Here is a 14656-nt window from a genome sequence, read left to right on the forward strand (position 1 = left end):
TTCTGTGACTTTATCCAAGATAAGGGGGCCGTGAATTGAGAAGAAAGAGGGCAGGAAAAGTTGAGATGGCGATTGATGCTGGTTACCAAAATAAGAAGTTGCTTAGAACAAAAGCCATGGGAGACAAAATCATAACAATGTCCTGCAAGAAAACTTTCACAACCCTTGAGTTGGCAATAGAAATAAAGTATTTTGAATGAGGAGTAAGGAGAGTATTACAACTGGTGAAATTCTGAAAAGAGAGAAACTGTCAGCAGCTCAGCAGCTGGTGAAATCCCTGGATACTGGGCTGATATCTCCCCCCACTCCATCCCCATCTAATCTAAGGCAGAGGTCTCCCTCCAAGAGCAGTATGGGATTTCCTGGAGACACTCTGTTCTACCTGATTCAATGAATTGATTAGGACAAGTCCATTGTGAAGGTCTCCCAGGGACAGATTGATATGTTAATTATTTATTAGTTCTGACAGTGTATATCAGGGATAACGAATACACCATTCCACGTGCACAAAGAAATAGCAGAAATGAATGAACTCAGATCTTGTGATTCCACCAGTTTTGTGGCACTAGAAGTAGATAAAACTCAGCTCCCTACTGCTAATAAGCACCTGTATCTGATTCAATTGAGACTTTTGTTAATTCAGGTGGTTAATGACCTCATTCTCAGGTATGGCATCCTGCGATTTCAGTCCAGCTCATCACAGTTTCCCTGCTTTACTGTGACAGTAACGGAGTCATTAGTGGTGACTCTAAAGGGCTGGATTAAAGGGTTAGAGATAAAGTAAGGATTCCTCTATACTATTGTATCAAATAGTCCAAGTCTGTTATCGGCTAGGTTAGATCTAGAGTAAAGCTGGGCTGTTCCGGACTAAAATAAGATGAAAATTTTTGTGGTTAATATTTTTCAAGACTATGAAATGTCTCAAACACTTGACAGTTTGCAATGTCACTGTCACCTACAAATCCAAAGAAGGATAACATCTGCTTAAATGCATGATTTCTGTCCTCAAGTATCTCAGCTAGCCAATTCTAAACCTATACATCTTTAGGCACAAAGAGATGGGAGTTGTACTGAAGTACGAGGACCTCAAGTCAAGGGTGTGCTCTTTTTCCTTCCCTTCTATAGCTTCTCCATAACAGTTTATGTGGTCAGTTTCTGGTCATGTTGGATGAGCCATCACCACATTGTGCAGTTAGCAAGTTCCTCCCATTCATTGATGTCAATTTGTCTCCTTTTCAATGAGGCCTTCAGAATATCCTTGAAACACTTTCCCTGCTCCCATTTAAATTGTGAAAAGAGGATTAGCTTCAGAATCTGATTACCGTAGAAGTTCAGTATTATGTGGTTGTGATACTGGTTTTCGGTGATGTGGGTTTGTTCGCCTGCTTCCCATTCGACTGTGAGTATCCTGCTGAGACAGTATTGGTGGAAATTCCCCAGCAAACAAAGGTGCATTTCTTCAGTGATCCAACATCATTGGAAACTCAACCCCTTGTTCCCCTAGGAGACCTATCTCATCGAAGACTCTGTTGCTCAATTTTTGAAAGGTTGCACTAACATAATAGATTCTGTCCTGAACCTCCTCTTTGATGGTAAATCTTTAAGAGACATTTCTGCAAGACAGGGAGGTGTTTGATTAGTTCTATAGTCTTCCTATTATTAATGACAACTGGAATGTATTTGTTGTTATAATACAGAAAATATGGCAGCCAACTCCCAAAAACAATATTGTGAGATTGGCTGAATAGTGTGTTGTTATCAAGTTAATCAGGCAGGAGAACAGAGAAAACTCCTCTTCAAAGTAGCCCCATTGTTTATATCTACCTGACTTGGCAGGACAATAGGTCAAAACTTGAATAAAAGCACAATACTGCAGATACTGGAAACCTTAAACAAACACAGAACACTGGAGAAACTCAGCAGATACAGCAGCATCTGCAGAGAGAGAAACAGAGTTAATATTGCGTCTAGTATGACTTTGTTCTGAGGAAGAGTCATACTGGACTTGAAAACATTAATTCTGTTCCTCTCTCCACAGATGTTGCCAGACCTACTGAGTTTCTGTGTGTTTGTCTCGGTTTAACATCCTGCCCAAAAGCTGGCATCTCTGACAGAGTCACACAGTTGCTCCATAGTGTCACAGAGCAACAGCCTTGATTTTTGTGCTTGAGCTCTCAAGTAGGACTTGTAGCCAGAATCTCTGACTTCAGAGTCAAGACTACAAGGCACTATATGCATTTGACAACATTGACAGCACTTCAAAAGTTTGTCATTGGCTTGAAAGTACTTCAAAATCACCAAATTTCTGGAAAAGAGCTATATAAGTGCAAATGTTTGTTCGCTCACCAGCCCTCCTCTGAATTTTGGGAATGAGAATGTCACTGTTTTCACACCACCAAGTGATGGCTTTGTACCAAATTAAAAAGAACAAAAATTGCTAGAAAAACTCAGCAAGTCAGGGAGCATCTGTGGAGAGAAGTGGAGAGACAGAAACTGTTCAGTCAATGACCTGAAATGTTAATTCCTTCTCTCCACAGATGCTGTCTCAGCTGCTGAGTTTCTCCAGCAGCTTCTATTCCTAGTTTGGATCTTCAGAACCAATAATATTTTGCTTTGTTTTAAAGTAACTTAATTTCGACATGAACTGATTGGATCAAAGTGCTTCTTTCTCCATTATCACTGTAGTGTTTCGCTACATATATACACTTACCAGTAACACCAAAATCACTGGGCCTTGGTAGATGTAGTCAATGTGTTTTCGTGACCGCTTACCAAACCAGCACCTACAGTCAAACAAATAAATTGTGACAGAAGTGAACAAAACCAAACTGACTTGCTCACCTTCAGCATTTAGCTCCCTGGTTTATCTGCTCACTGTATGATGGTACTATTGCATTAAGAGGTGTATTCTGTCCCTTTTTTTAATAAAGAGGTTGAGACATAAGTGCTGAGTGATCTGTTTCAAGCCAATAAAGTAAACAGCTTGTGATGCCTTGAGTTAAATACTAAATAAAAACCAAAAGAACTGCGGATACTGTAAATCAGGAACAAAAACAAAGTTGCTGGAAAAGCTCAGCAGATCTGGCAGCACCTGTGAAGGAGAAAACAAAGTTAACATCACTGGACCCGAAACGTTAACTCTGTTTTCTCCTTCACAGATGCTGTCAGACCTGCTGAGCTTTCCCAGCAACTTTGTTTTTGTGATGCCTTGGGTTTTTTTTAAAAGTTGAAACTATAGAAGCAGCATGAATGGGTGAAGTCAGGATTCCACAGAACTGGGATTTTAGTTTAGTTTTTAGCAGTTGTTGGGGTTTTGAAGTTGGCTGTGGAAGCTGTCTCTCTTTCTACCAGAATTTTCTCTCTTTGCTATCAGAATCACAAATGAGACAATCTATTTTATTGAATTTGCCTTTGCAGTGTTTCTGGGGTGTTACTATATTGGAACAGTTGTTGTTTAGGAGTTGAAGAATCTATTATTTCATTAAGTTTTCCAATAGAGTTAATCATACCAATTCTTCTTTCTTTTGTTTGTATTTTAATGATAGCGTAAGAATAAATAGTGTTTTGCTTAAAGCCAAATCAGTGTATCCAATCTAATTATATCTGGAACAGAGTACCTTACATTTGCCTTCAAATAAGATTTAAAGTTAGGGTCCAGGCTATTTCCGTGATATTTTTGAAGGTGGTTTGGTCTGGTCCACAACAACTGTAACTACAACCTCTCTCCTCAAATGGCTATGATGTAGAGTTGCCGGTGTTGGACAGAGGTGGACAAAGTCAAAAGTCTCACAACACCAGGTAATGGTCCAGGCAGGTTTGTTTAAAATCACAGGCTTCAGACCCACTTCACCTGACGAAGGAGCAGGCGCCGAAAGCTTGTGATTTCAAATAAATCTGTTGGACTATAACCTGGTGTCATGTGACTTCTGACTTTGTCCACAAATAGCTACTGAATATTGCATAATAAGCTATGCCTAATGACAAAATCAGAGAGAACCAGGGTTTCTGATAGGCGATCTTACTATCCCTTGTATATAGTTAAGATCGATAAAACATCTTAATGTTCATACTCCTGATCTGACCTTACTAAACAGTGACAATGGTGACCAGATGGGTGGCATGGTGGTTCAGTGGCTAGCACTGCCACCTCACGGTGCCAGGGACCCTCCTCTTCGGAGCGTCGGTGTGGACACGATGGACTGAATGGCCTTCTTCCACACTGTAGGGATTCTATGAACTATAAGATCCATGGAATAAAAGACAAACAGCACAAACTGCCTGAAGTGAGACCCAGAAACAGGTGATTCAAACAAGTTGAGTCAGTGGAAAAACAAATGGCAGATGCAGTACAATGTGGCTAAATGTGAAGCTGCACACTAAGGTGTGAGAAGCAGAGAGGAAAAGTATAATTCAAATAGTGATATATTGGGAAGTGTGGATACATAAAGGGATCCGAGTGTCCTTGTATACCAGTTAATGAAAGTAGACAGGTGGATGCAGCAAGCAATTTGGAAGGCAAATGGTATACTGATCTTCATTGCAAGAAGGCTTTAGTTCAGAAGTAGGGATGTTTTACTGCAGTTATACAGGGCGTTAGTGAAACCACACCTGGCGTATTATATGAAGGTTTGGCCCCCTCCATAAGAAAGGACATACTTGCCATAGAGGAAGTTCAGCAGAGGTTCACTAGGCTGATCCTTGGAATGGCAGGACTGTCCTATGAGGAGGGATTGGTTCAACTGGGCTTATATGCACTGGAGGCTAGAAGAATGAGCGGGTATCTGATTGAAGCATATAATATTTTAACAGATTGGACAGACTAGATGCATCGAGGATATTTACCCTGGTTGGGAAATCTAGAATCAGGAGACATAGTCTCAGGATATGGGACAGATCATTTAGGACTGAGATGAGGAAAAAAATGACTTCACTCAAAGGGTAGTGAACTCTTAAAATTCTCTTTGACAGAAGGCTGTGGAGACTAAAACACTGAATATATTTAAGAAAGAAATAGATACATTTTTAGTTTTTAAAGGCATAAGGGAAATGGGGAGAAAGCAGGAATATGACAAAGGATTAGCCATGATCATGTTGAATGGTGGAGCAGGCTTGAAGGGCCGAATAGCCTGCTCCTTCTTCTAGTTTCTGTGTTTCTATGAAAGCAGAGTGCTACAGGTGAACAAACCTACAAGTGTGAGAAAAACTACTGAAAGAAACTTAGCAGTGACAGACAGGAATGAATAACAGACTTCAAAGCACACTTAGGATCCAAACAATGGAGATACAAAGCCCACTAAAAGACTAAAAAAGAAGATAAAGCTCACAACAAGAAGCATCTCAAGTAAAATGTAAGTTATTGATCACACCGAGTAAAATATTACAGGAAATCTTTTCAGCGATAGGGAAGAAAGAAGTACTCGGAGTCTGCTTGATAAAAAAGTAAGAGAAAACAGAGGCTGCTGAAGGCAGGAGCTAGGCCTGGCCAGTATTATACTCTTGAGGCAAACAGACAGACCAGTTTGAGTTGTATTGGCAGCACAGAAAGTTAAGAAAACAGATCACAGCAGTCTGCAAGAGTTAGACTAAGAATGCTGAGGAAGAAATCAAATTCTTTTTGGGGGATATAGCACACCTACCAGATGCTTTCAGATCCTCTGATTTTGCAGACAAACAAGACAAGTTTAGATGTGTAGATATAATGGTTAATGGCTGAAAATGGCTTTTAAATTTGATACAAAGACTGAGGTATTTATTCTTTCAGATGCTTACCCAAGATTGAGAGAAAAAATTCTCAGATCATCTTACATTCACCTTTGGAGCACAGGACGCAGTAAAATCAGAGTAACAGAGCAGATTCACATTCAGTATAATGGAAGAACATTTCAGAAACCCTGTACATCTTTATAAATATTGTGCTTCTTTATGAAGTGGAGATGCCTGCGTAGCTTTGATTTATAGAAGAAGTTCTTTGGCCGATCATGTCCCTATTAGGGAGAAAGGAAAAACTGGCAGGTTTAGGGATCCCCGGCTGATGAAGGATATTGAGGCACTGGTCAGGAGAAAGAAGGCAAAAGAAGGTTTAAGCTATTGGGCTCAAGTAAATCTCTAGATGACTATAAAAAGAATAGGAGCACACTTAAGAGGGAAATCAGTAAAGCAAAAAGAGGGTGTGAGATGGATCTGGCAGATAAGGTTAAAGATAATCCCAAGAAATTGTACAGCTATGTTAAGAGTAAAAGAGTGGCGAGGGAGCGAATAGGTCCCCTTAAAGATCAACATGGCTGTCTTTGTGTGGAGCCACAGGAGATGAGGGAGATTTTTAATAAATTCATAGAATCCATACAATCCCTACACAGTGTGGAAACAGGCCCTTCGGCCCAACAAGTCCACACCAATTCTCAGAACGTCCCATCCAGACCCATTCCCCAAACCCACCTAATCTACACATCCCTGGACATTATGGGCAATTTAGCATGGCCAATCCACCTAGCCTGCACATCTTTGGACTGTGGGAGGAAACCGGAGAGCCCGGAGGAAACCCACGCAGACACAGGGAGAGTATGCAAACTCCACACAGGCAGTTGCCCGATGGGCAATCGAACCCAGGCCCCTGGCACTGTGAGGCAGCAGTGTTAACCACTGAGCCACCATGCTGTTTTTACTGTATGTTTTTTTTAAAAATTTATTTATTAATGGGATGAGGGCTTTGCTGGCTAGGCAGCATTTATTGCTCATCCCTAATTGCCCAGAGGGCAGTTGAGAATCAACCATATTGCTGTGGGTCTGGAGTCACATGTAGGGCAAACCAGGTGAGGATGGCAGTTTCCTTCCCTAAAATCATGAGGGGCATGGATAGGATGAATGCATATTGTCTTTTTCCCAAGGATAGGGAATTAAACTAGAGGGCGTAGATTTAAGGTGAGAGTAGTGCGTATATGTAATGGGCTGCCAAAAAAAGTGGTTGGGGCAGGTACAATTGCAACATTAAAAGAAAACATTTGGATAGGTATATCGATGGGAGGGCTTGAGAGGGATATGGACCAAATGGGGCAATTGGAACTCGCTGAGCGGGCACCATGGTCAGCATGGACCAGTTTGAGCTGAAGGGCCTGTTTCCATGCTGTATTACTGTATGACTCTATGACTTTGTCTCACCAACAAAAAAATTACTTTAAATCTGTGAAGAATTGAGCACTGCCAGGGAAGCAGGAAACAAGAGTTTATGACAGTTCAATACCAAATGTACACAAGAGAAATTACAAACATTCCTACATCCAGAAAATTCACTGCAATACTTTAAATACTTTGAGAACTTAGAAGAAAAATCTTTAATCATGCATACAGCTCGAATAAAGATTCATGAATATTGAAGCAGGGTGGAGGATATCCCACATGCATTGCCAGAATATGATCACATCTTTACAATCATGCATAGAGAACATCTGGAGTCATTGAGTCGTACAGCATAGAAACAGGCCCTTCAGTCCACCACAACTATTCTGACCAACAACACCAAATTATACTAATCCCATTTACCTGCACATGGTCCACAGCCTACAACGCCCTGGCATTTTCAGTGCTCATCCTGATGTTTCTGAAATGTTGTGAGAGTATCTGCCTCCAGCATCCACTCAGGCACTGCATTTCTTATTTCTTCCACCCTCTGGGGAGAAAGGTTTTCCTCAGATCTCCTCTGAACTACTTAGTCCTCACCTTAACCTGTGCCCTTTTGGCTTAGATATTTCTGCCATCAGGAAAAAGATTCCTAACCTATCTATGTCTCTCATAATTTTGTATGCCTCAATCAGATAATTCCCTCAGCCTTCTTTGATCTAGGGAAAACAAACCCAGCCTATCCGATCTCTCCTCATAACTGTGACTTTCTATTCCAGGCAGCATCCTAGTGAATCTCCTCTGCACCCTCTACATTGCAATCAAGTCCTTCCGATAGTATGCTGACCAGAACTGCACATAGTATCCCATCTGTAGCCTATTCTCTATAAAATTGCAACAGGACTTCCCTGCTCCAATATTCAATGCCCCAGCTAATGAAGGCAAGCATATTGTATGCCTTCTTCACTGTAGTGATTGTCATGAGGTCAGCCAGCTGGACCTCAGAATATGAGTTCCCTGGCTGGGGCTGTTAATCTGGTCCAATAGAGAGCTCTGATAGACATAAAAAGGGTCAAGTGTCAGTGATAATGATACTCTGGTGCCTGACTCTATATGAGGCACTACTGTAGTCAAGAACTATGCATGTACAAATAAGGGATGGCTTAGTGACAAGAGACCGGCCTCTGAGAGTTAATTTCATTCACCACCCTGTTTACTTGTGCTGACAGCCTCAGGGGTCTATGGATTTGTACTCAAAGGTCCCTTTGAACCTCACTACTCTTCAGGGACCTACTATTCATTATATAAGTCCTTCCTTACTAGACCTCCAAAAATGCATGACCTCAGAGTTATCATGATTAAATTCCACCTGCCATTGCTCTGCCCAATTTATCAGCAGATCAGACTATACTCCTCAATATCAACAACATCACTAATTTTTCATGACATCTGCAAACTTAGTAATTACACCTTCTACATTCACATCCAAGTTGTCAATGTACATAGCACACAGTAAGAGTCTCAGCAATGATCCCTGTGGCATGCTGCTGGTCACAGGTTTCTAATTACAAATGCAACCCTCCACCATTTGAAGCCAATTTTAGATCCAGTTTGCCAACTTGTCTTAGATCCCATGGGCTCTTACCTTTTGGACCAGCTCTCCATATGAGACTTTGTCAAAGGTCTTATTGAAGCCTATATAAACCGCATCAACTGCACTCAATATGTTTGGTTATCTTTTCAAAAAACTGAATTGAATTAGTCAGACAGGATCTCCCCTTTAACAAATCCATGCTGACTATCCCTAATCAATCCCTGCCTTTCCAACTGTTGATTAATCCTGGTTCTTAGAATTTTTCTCAATGATTTCCCTACCACTGACGTCAGACTAACTGGTCTGTAATTACCTGGCCTATCCCTGCTGCCCTTCTTGAACGCAGGAACCACATTCGCTATCCTCCAGTCATCTGGCACTTCGCCTGTGGCCAGAAAAGTATCTACATTATAAATATACATGATATAAATATATCTACATTATAAATATCTACTTTAACTTGGCAAATTTAAAGAAAATCTTCAAACTTCAAAAATAGTCCATCAAGTGGTAGTTCGAAATGTGCAAACAGCTAATAAAAAGCTATCTGGGGAAAATGATATACTTCAGCACAAATTAGATTATGCCAATATTCAATATTCAGAAGTGACTGAGCTGTATATAATGACAGCTGAGTGCTGCAATGCAGGCCCATCAGCCAGCAATACATAAAACTTTAAGATTTTTTTCAGTCAGCTACTAAAGGACAAAACTATAGAACTTCTAGATAAGGAGAACGTTTACACTAAGTTTAAAGTTGAGCATCAAAAGCAGCTTGAACAATCAAATTTAAACAAGAATGAGACAGCCTTAACTATCTCAAAAGAGACCACTGATCCAGATGTCCAGCTGTTAGCAGCCATGCAATAACAAATTACAGTAGATTTTCAAAAGCCCAGTGCAGAAAAAGCCGATTTTCCCACGCAATTGACACAGGTGATACCATCATGGAAGAAAAAGTGTCTGTTTCATAAAATTATTCAGAACTCACTGTGCTGAGGAAGTATTTTACTGCAAATAATGAGTGATGATCTTGTATTTCAAAAATAAACTGAGAGAGAGAACAAACAGCATGGTTTAAGTTAATAGAAGGCTATCATAGAGAAGCATCCACTTGTAATTGACCCGTAGAAAGAGAATCATCTTTTGAAAAAAGGTCAAGACACACAAGGCAAGATAATCCAATTTGCCATCCAACCCGTAGACTATTAGTATTGTGCATTGTGTATTGGCATAATCCAATTTGTGCTTAAGCATATCATTTTCTCTGAATAGCTTTTTATTTGTTTGCAGATCTTGAACTATCACTTGATGGACAGTTTCTGAAGTTTGAAGATTTTACGGATGCTGGTCCAGAATTCTATTTCTTTATTGACAATGAAACATTGCGACTTTCTGATGGAGTTCCAGAAATGTTCTTGTCTGCAGAGAATCTGCCCTGAGCTTACCCTCCCGGATAACAACAAGGATGCCTAGATACATCCTTTGTATCCTCTAAGAGAGCTGAGAACACGATTGGAGATTAATGCCTCAGGCTGGGCATCAAGGTGGAGGTTGGGTAGGGGTAAAGAGTTAAAATGTCCATGGTTAAATGTTAAAAGTTAAAGGGGATCCTATAAAAGGATCTTGGGGGGGATGTACAGTAAAGGTTTCACTATGACTTTAGGAATAGTTGCTGAGAATTTGCAAGGTCAGAAGCCACATGATGCCAGGTTTTAGTCCTTCATCAGGGTGGAGTGGTACTCTACCTGACAAAGGAGTAGTGCTCCGAAAGCTTGTGGTTTTAAATAAACCTGTTGGACTATAACCTGTTATCATGTGACTACCGACCCTGTCCACTCCAGTCCAACACCAGCACCTCCACATCGGGAATATGCATGAAGAGCTATGCCATAATGATTGAACAATGAGTGACAATGCTGTGGTTTGAAGAGATTATTTTGTCCATTTTTTTTTAAAATGCAAGGGTAGAATACATAGGTGCTGAGCTGTCTACTTGGCATTCTAGTAAAGTAAATAGCTTGTGTGGCCTTACAGTTTTTTTTAAAAGTTGGAACAATAAACGCAGCCTGGATGGGTGTGGCCAGCTCTTAAAACATAGAACATAGAACGGTACAGCACAGTACAGGCCCTTCGGCACAATGTTGTGCCGAACTTTTACCCTAAACCTAAGGTCTATCTAACCTCCACCCCTACCTTATACTATCATCCATATGACTATCTAATAGCCGCTTAAATGCCCCTAATGAGGCCGACTCCACGACCGGCAATGCATTCCATGCCCCTACCACTCTCTGAGTAAAGAACCTACTTCTGACGTCTCCCTGATATCTACCTCCTTTCACTTTAAAACTAAGTTCCCTCGTAAAAGCTACCTCCACCCCAGGAAAAAGTCTCTGGCTGTCTACTGTATCTATACCTCTGATCATTTTGTACACCTCTATCAAGTCACCTCTCATCTTTTGTCGTTCTAAAGAGAAAAGCCCCAGCTCTCTCAACCTTTCCTCGTAAGACCTTCCCTCCATTCCAGGCAACATCCTGGTAAATCTCCTCTGCACCTTTTCTAAGGCTTCCACATCTTTCCTGTAATGAGGTGACCAGAACTGGACACAATACTTCAGATGTGGCCGAACCAGACTTTTGTATAGCTGGAGCATAACTTCACGGCTCTTGAACTCAATCCTTCTATTAATGAAAGCAAACACACCATACGCCTTCTTAACAATTCTATCCACCTGGGTGGCAGCTCTCAGGGAACTGTGGACATGAACCCCAAGATCCCTCTGCTCCTCCACACTGCCAAGAATCTTTCCGGTAACCCTGTATTCTGCTTTCAGCTTTGTCCTTCCAAAATGAATCACCTCACACTTTTCAGGGTTAAACTCCATGTGCCACTACTCAGCCCAGCTCTGCATTCTATCAATGGCCCTTTGTAACCTAGAACAGCCCTCTGCATTGTCCACAATGTGACCCACCTTCGTATCGTCCGCGAACTTGCTAATCCACCCTTCCACTCCTTCATCCAAATCATTTACAAAAATCACAAATAGAAGAGAACCCAGAACAGATCCTTGTGGTACACCACTCATAACTGAGCACCATGTTGAATATTTTCCGTCCACTACCACCCTTTGTCTTCTAAGGGTCAGCCAATTCTGAATCCAATCTGCCACATTTCCCCCGATCCCATCTCTCGTTACCTTCTGCATGAGCCTACCATGGGGAACCTTATCAAACGCCTTACTTAAATCCATGTATACCACATCCACTACTCCACCTTCATCCTCATGTTTGGTCACCTCTTCAAAGAATTCAATAAGGTTTGTGAGGCATGATCTACCCCTCACAAATCCATGCTATCACGAATCAAACTGTGCCTTTCCAAGTGATCATAAATCCTGTCTCTCAGAGCCCTTTCCAATAATTTGCCCATCACTGATGTAAGACTAACTGGCCTGTAATTTCCGGGGTTATCCCTGTTCCCTTTTTTGAACAAGGGAATGATGTTTGCCTCTTTGTAATCTTCCGGCACTATACCTGTGGACAGTGAGGACGAAAATATCATCACCAAAGGCCCTGCGATCTCGTCCCTCGCTTCCCATAGAATCCTTGGATAAATCCCATCAGGCCCGGGGGACTTAACTATCTTCAACATCCTCAGCATTCCCAGCACATCTTCTTTACTAACATCAACCTCCTTTAGCCTACCTGCCTGTTTGACAACATCCTCCTCTACAACTAGGTCCCTCTCAGTTGTGAATACTGAAGAAATGTATTCATTAAGGACCTCTCCTATCTCTTTAGGCTCTGTGCACAAATTCCTTTTACAATCCTTGATCGGCCCTACCCTTTCTCTGGTCATTCTCTTGTTCTGCACATACGTGTAGAAAGCCTTGGAGTTTTCCTTGATCCTATCAGCCAAGGTTTTCTCATGCCCCCTTATAGCTCTCCTAAGCCCTTTCTTCAGCTCCCTCCTGGCTAACTTGCACCCCTCTAGAGCCTTTTCTGTTCCTCTTTTCCTGAACCTTACATAAGCCTCCTTCTTCCTCCTAACCAGTTGTTCGACCTGTCTCAAGAACCATGGCTCCCTCACTCGACTGCATCTTCTCTGCCTGCTAGGGACAAACATATTGAGCACATGCAGTATGCATTCCTTAAACAATCTCCACATTTCTATGATGCTCTTCCCTGACAGCATCTGTTCCCAACCTAGGTTACCCAGTTCTTGCCTAACTGAATTGTAATTACCTTTCCCCCAATTATAAACTTTATTACCCTGTCGTATGTACCTATTCTTATCCATGACTATTGTGAAAGAAACAGAGTTATGATCGCTACCTCCAAAATGCTCTTCTACCAACAGGTCTAACACTTGGCCCGGTTCGTTGCCAAGCACCAAATCCAAAGTGGCCTCTCCTCATGTTGGTCTAACTACATACGGTGTCAGGAATCCTTCCTGAACGCACTGGACAAAATCTGCTCCATCTAAACTATTACAACTAAAATGTTTCCAATCATTACTCGGAAAGTTGAAGTCACCCATGACTACAACGCTGTGACTTCTGCACCTATCCAGTATCTGCCTCCAAATCTGCTCCTCTACTTCTCTGCAACTATTAGGGGGTCTGTAAAAAAACCCCAACAAAGTGACTGCTCCTTTTTTGTTCCTGACCTCAACCCAAACTGATTCTGTAGACATATCATTCTCGAACTGCCTTTCAGTAGCTGCTATACTCGCCCTGACTAGCAATGCCACTCCCCCACCTCTTTTTCCACCCTCCCGATTTCTTTTAAAGCGTCTAAATCCTGGAACTTCCAACAACCATTCCTCTCCCTGAGTTACCCAAGTTTCTGTAATGGCCACAACATCGTAGTTCCAAGTGCTGACCCATGCTCTAAGTTCATCCGCTTTATTTCTGATACTTCTGGCATTGAAGTATACACACCTCAAACCATCTCGGTGTCCGCAATTACGCTTCATCGACCGCATTTCTTTATAAACCACCTCACTCCCTGTTGTGTCTGTTGGAAGGCCAAATACCTCATCCTCTGACTTATAAATCCGGTTCCCCACCCCCTGCCAAACTAGTTTAAACCATCCCGTACAGCTCTAGCAAACCTCCCTCCCAGGATATTTGTGCCCTTCCGGTTCAGGTGCAACACGTCCTTACTGTGCAGGTCCCACCTTCCCCAGAATGTGCTCCAACTATCCACATAATGGAAGCCCTCCCTCCTACACCAGCCTTGTAGCCACGTGTTTAGCTGCACTCTCTCCCTATTTCTTACCTCGTTATCACATGGCACTGGTAGTAATCCAGAGATAACTACCCTGTTTGTCCCGGACTTCAGCTTCCAACTTAACTCCCTGTGCTCGGTTTTCACATTCTCTGTCCTTTTTCTACCTATGTCATTGGTACCGATGTGTACCATGACTGCTGGTTGCTCATCCTCCCCCTTAAGGATCTTGAAGACACGATCCGAGACATCACGGACCCTGGCACCCGGGAGGCAACATAGAGAACCAGGATTCCTAGTTTTTCTTTAGTTTTTAGGTTTAGCTTTAAGCACTTGCTGTTACAGTCTCAACAGGGGAGAAGCTTCTAGAGTTTTGAAGAAGTAGAAGCTATATTTTCCCTCTCTCGGATACAGTGAGAAACTGGGGCTTCTATCTACTGTTTTGAGACAAATCTATTTTTCTGAATTTGCCTTTTTGCCAAGGGGTGTGTTTATGGATTATCACTATATTGAAACAGTTAATTAGTTATAATTACTGTACCTAGTATTCGGTCAAGTTTTCCAATAGAGTTGTTATTCTAAGTTCTTCTTTCCTTTAGAGATAGTAGGAACTGCCAATGCTGGAGTCAGATATAACACAGTGTGGAGCTGGAGGAACACAGCAGACCAGGCAGCATCAGAGGAGCAGGAAAGCTGACGTTTCGGGTCAGGAAC

General features: G+C 41.8%; 1 protein-coding gene across 9 annotated transcripts in view; it reads right to left on the reverse strand.

Moving 5' to 3' along the window:
• The window catches only part of LOC109937392 (corticotropin-releasing factor receptor 1-like), a 303154-nt gene that overhangs the window by 62866 nt on the left and 225632 nt on the right, over positions 1-14656 (reverse strand). For all 9 annotated transcript variants that reach the window (XM_048614771.1, XM_048614775.1, XM_048614777.1 and 6 more), the window contains one exon: positions 2711-2783. In XM_048614771.1, coding sequence (XP_048470728.1) covers positions 2711-2783 — 73 coding nt within the window. The remainder of the gene's footprint in view (positions 1-2710; positions 2784-14656) is intronic.

This window comes from Rhincodon typus, chromosome 30 (genome assembly GCF_021869965.1).
Source record: "Rhincodon typus isolate 14 chromosome 30, sRhiTyp1.1, whole genome shotgun sequence".
NCBI classification, from domain to species: Eukaryota; Metazoa; Chordata; class Chondrichthyes; order Orectolobiformes; family Rhincodontidae; genus Rhincodon; species Rhincodon typus.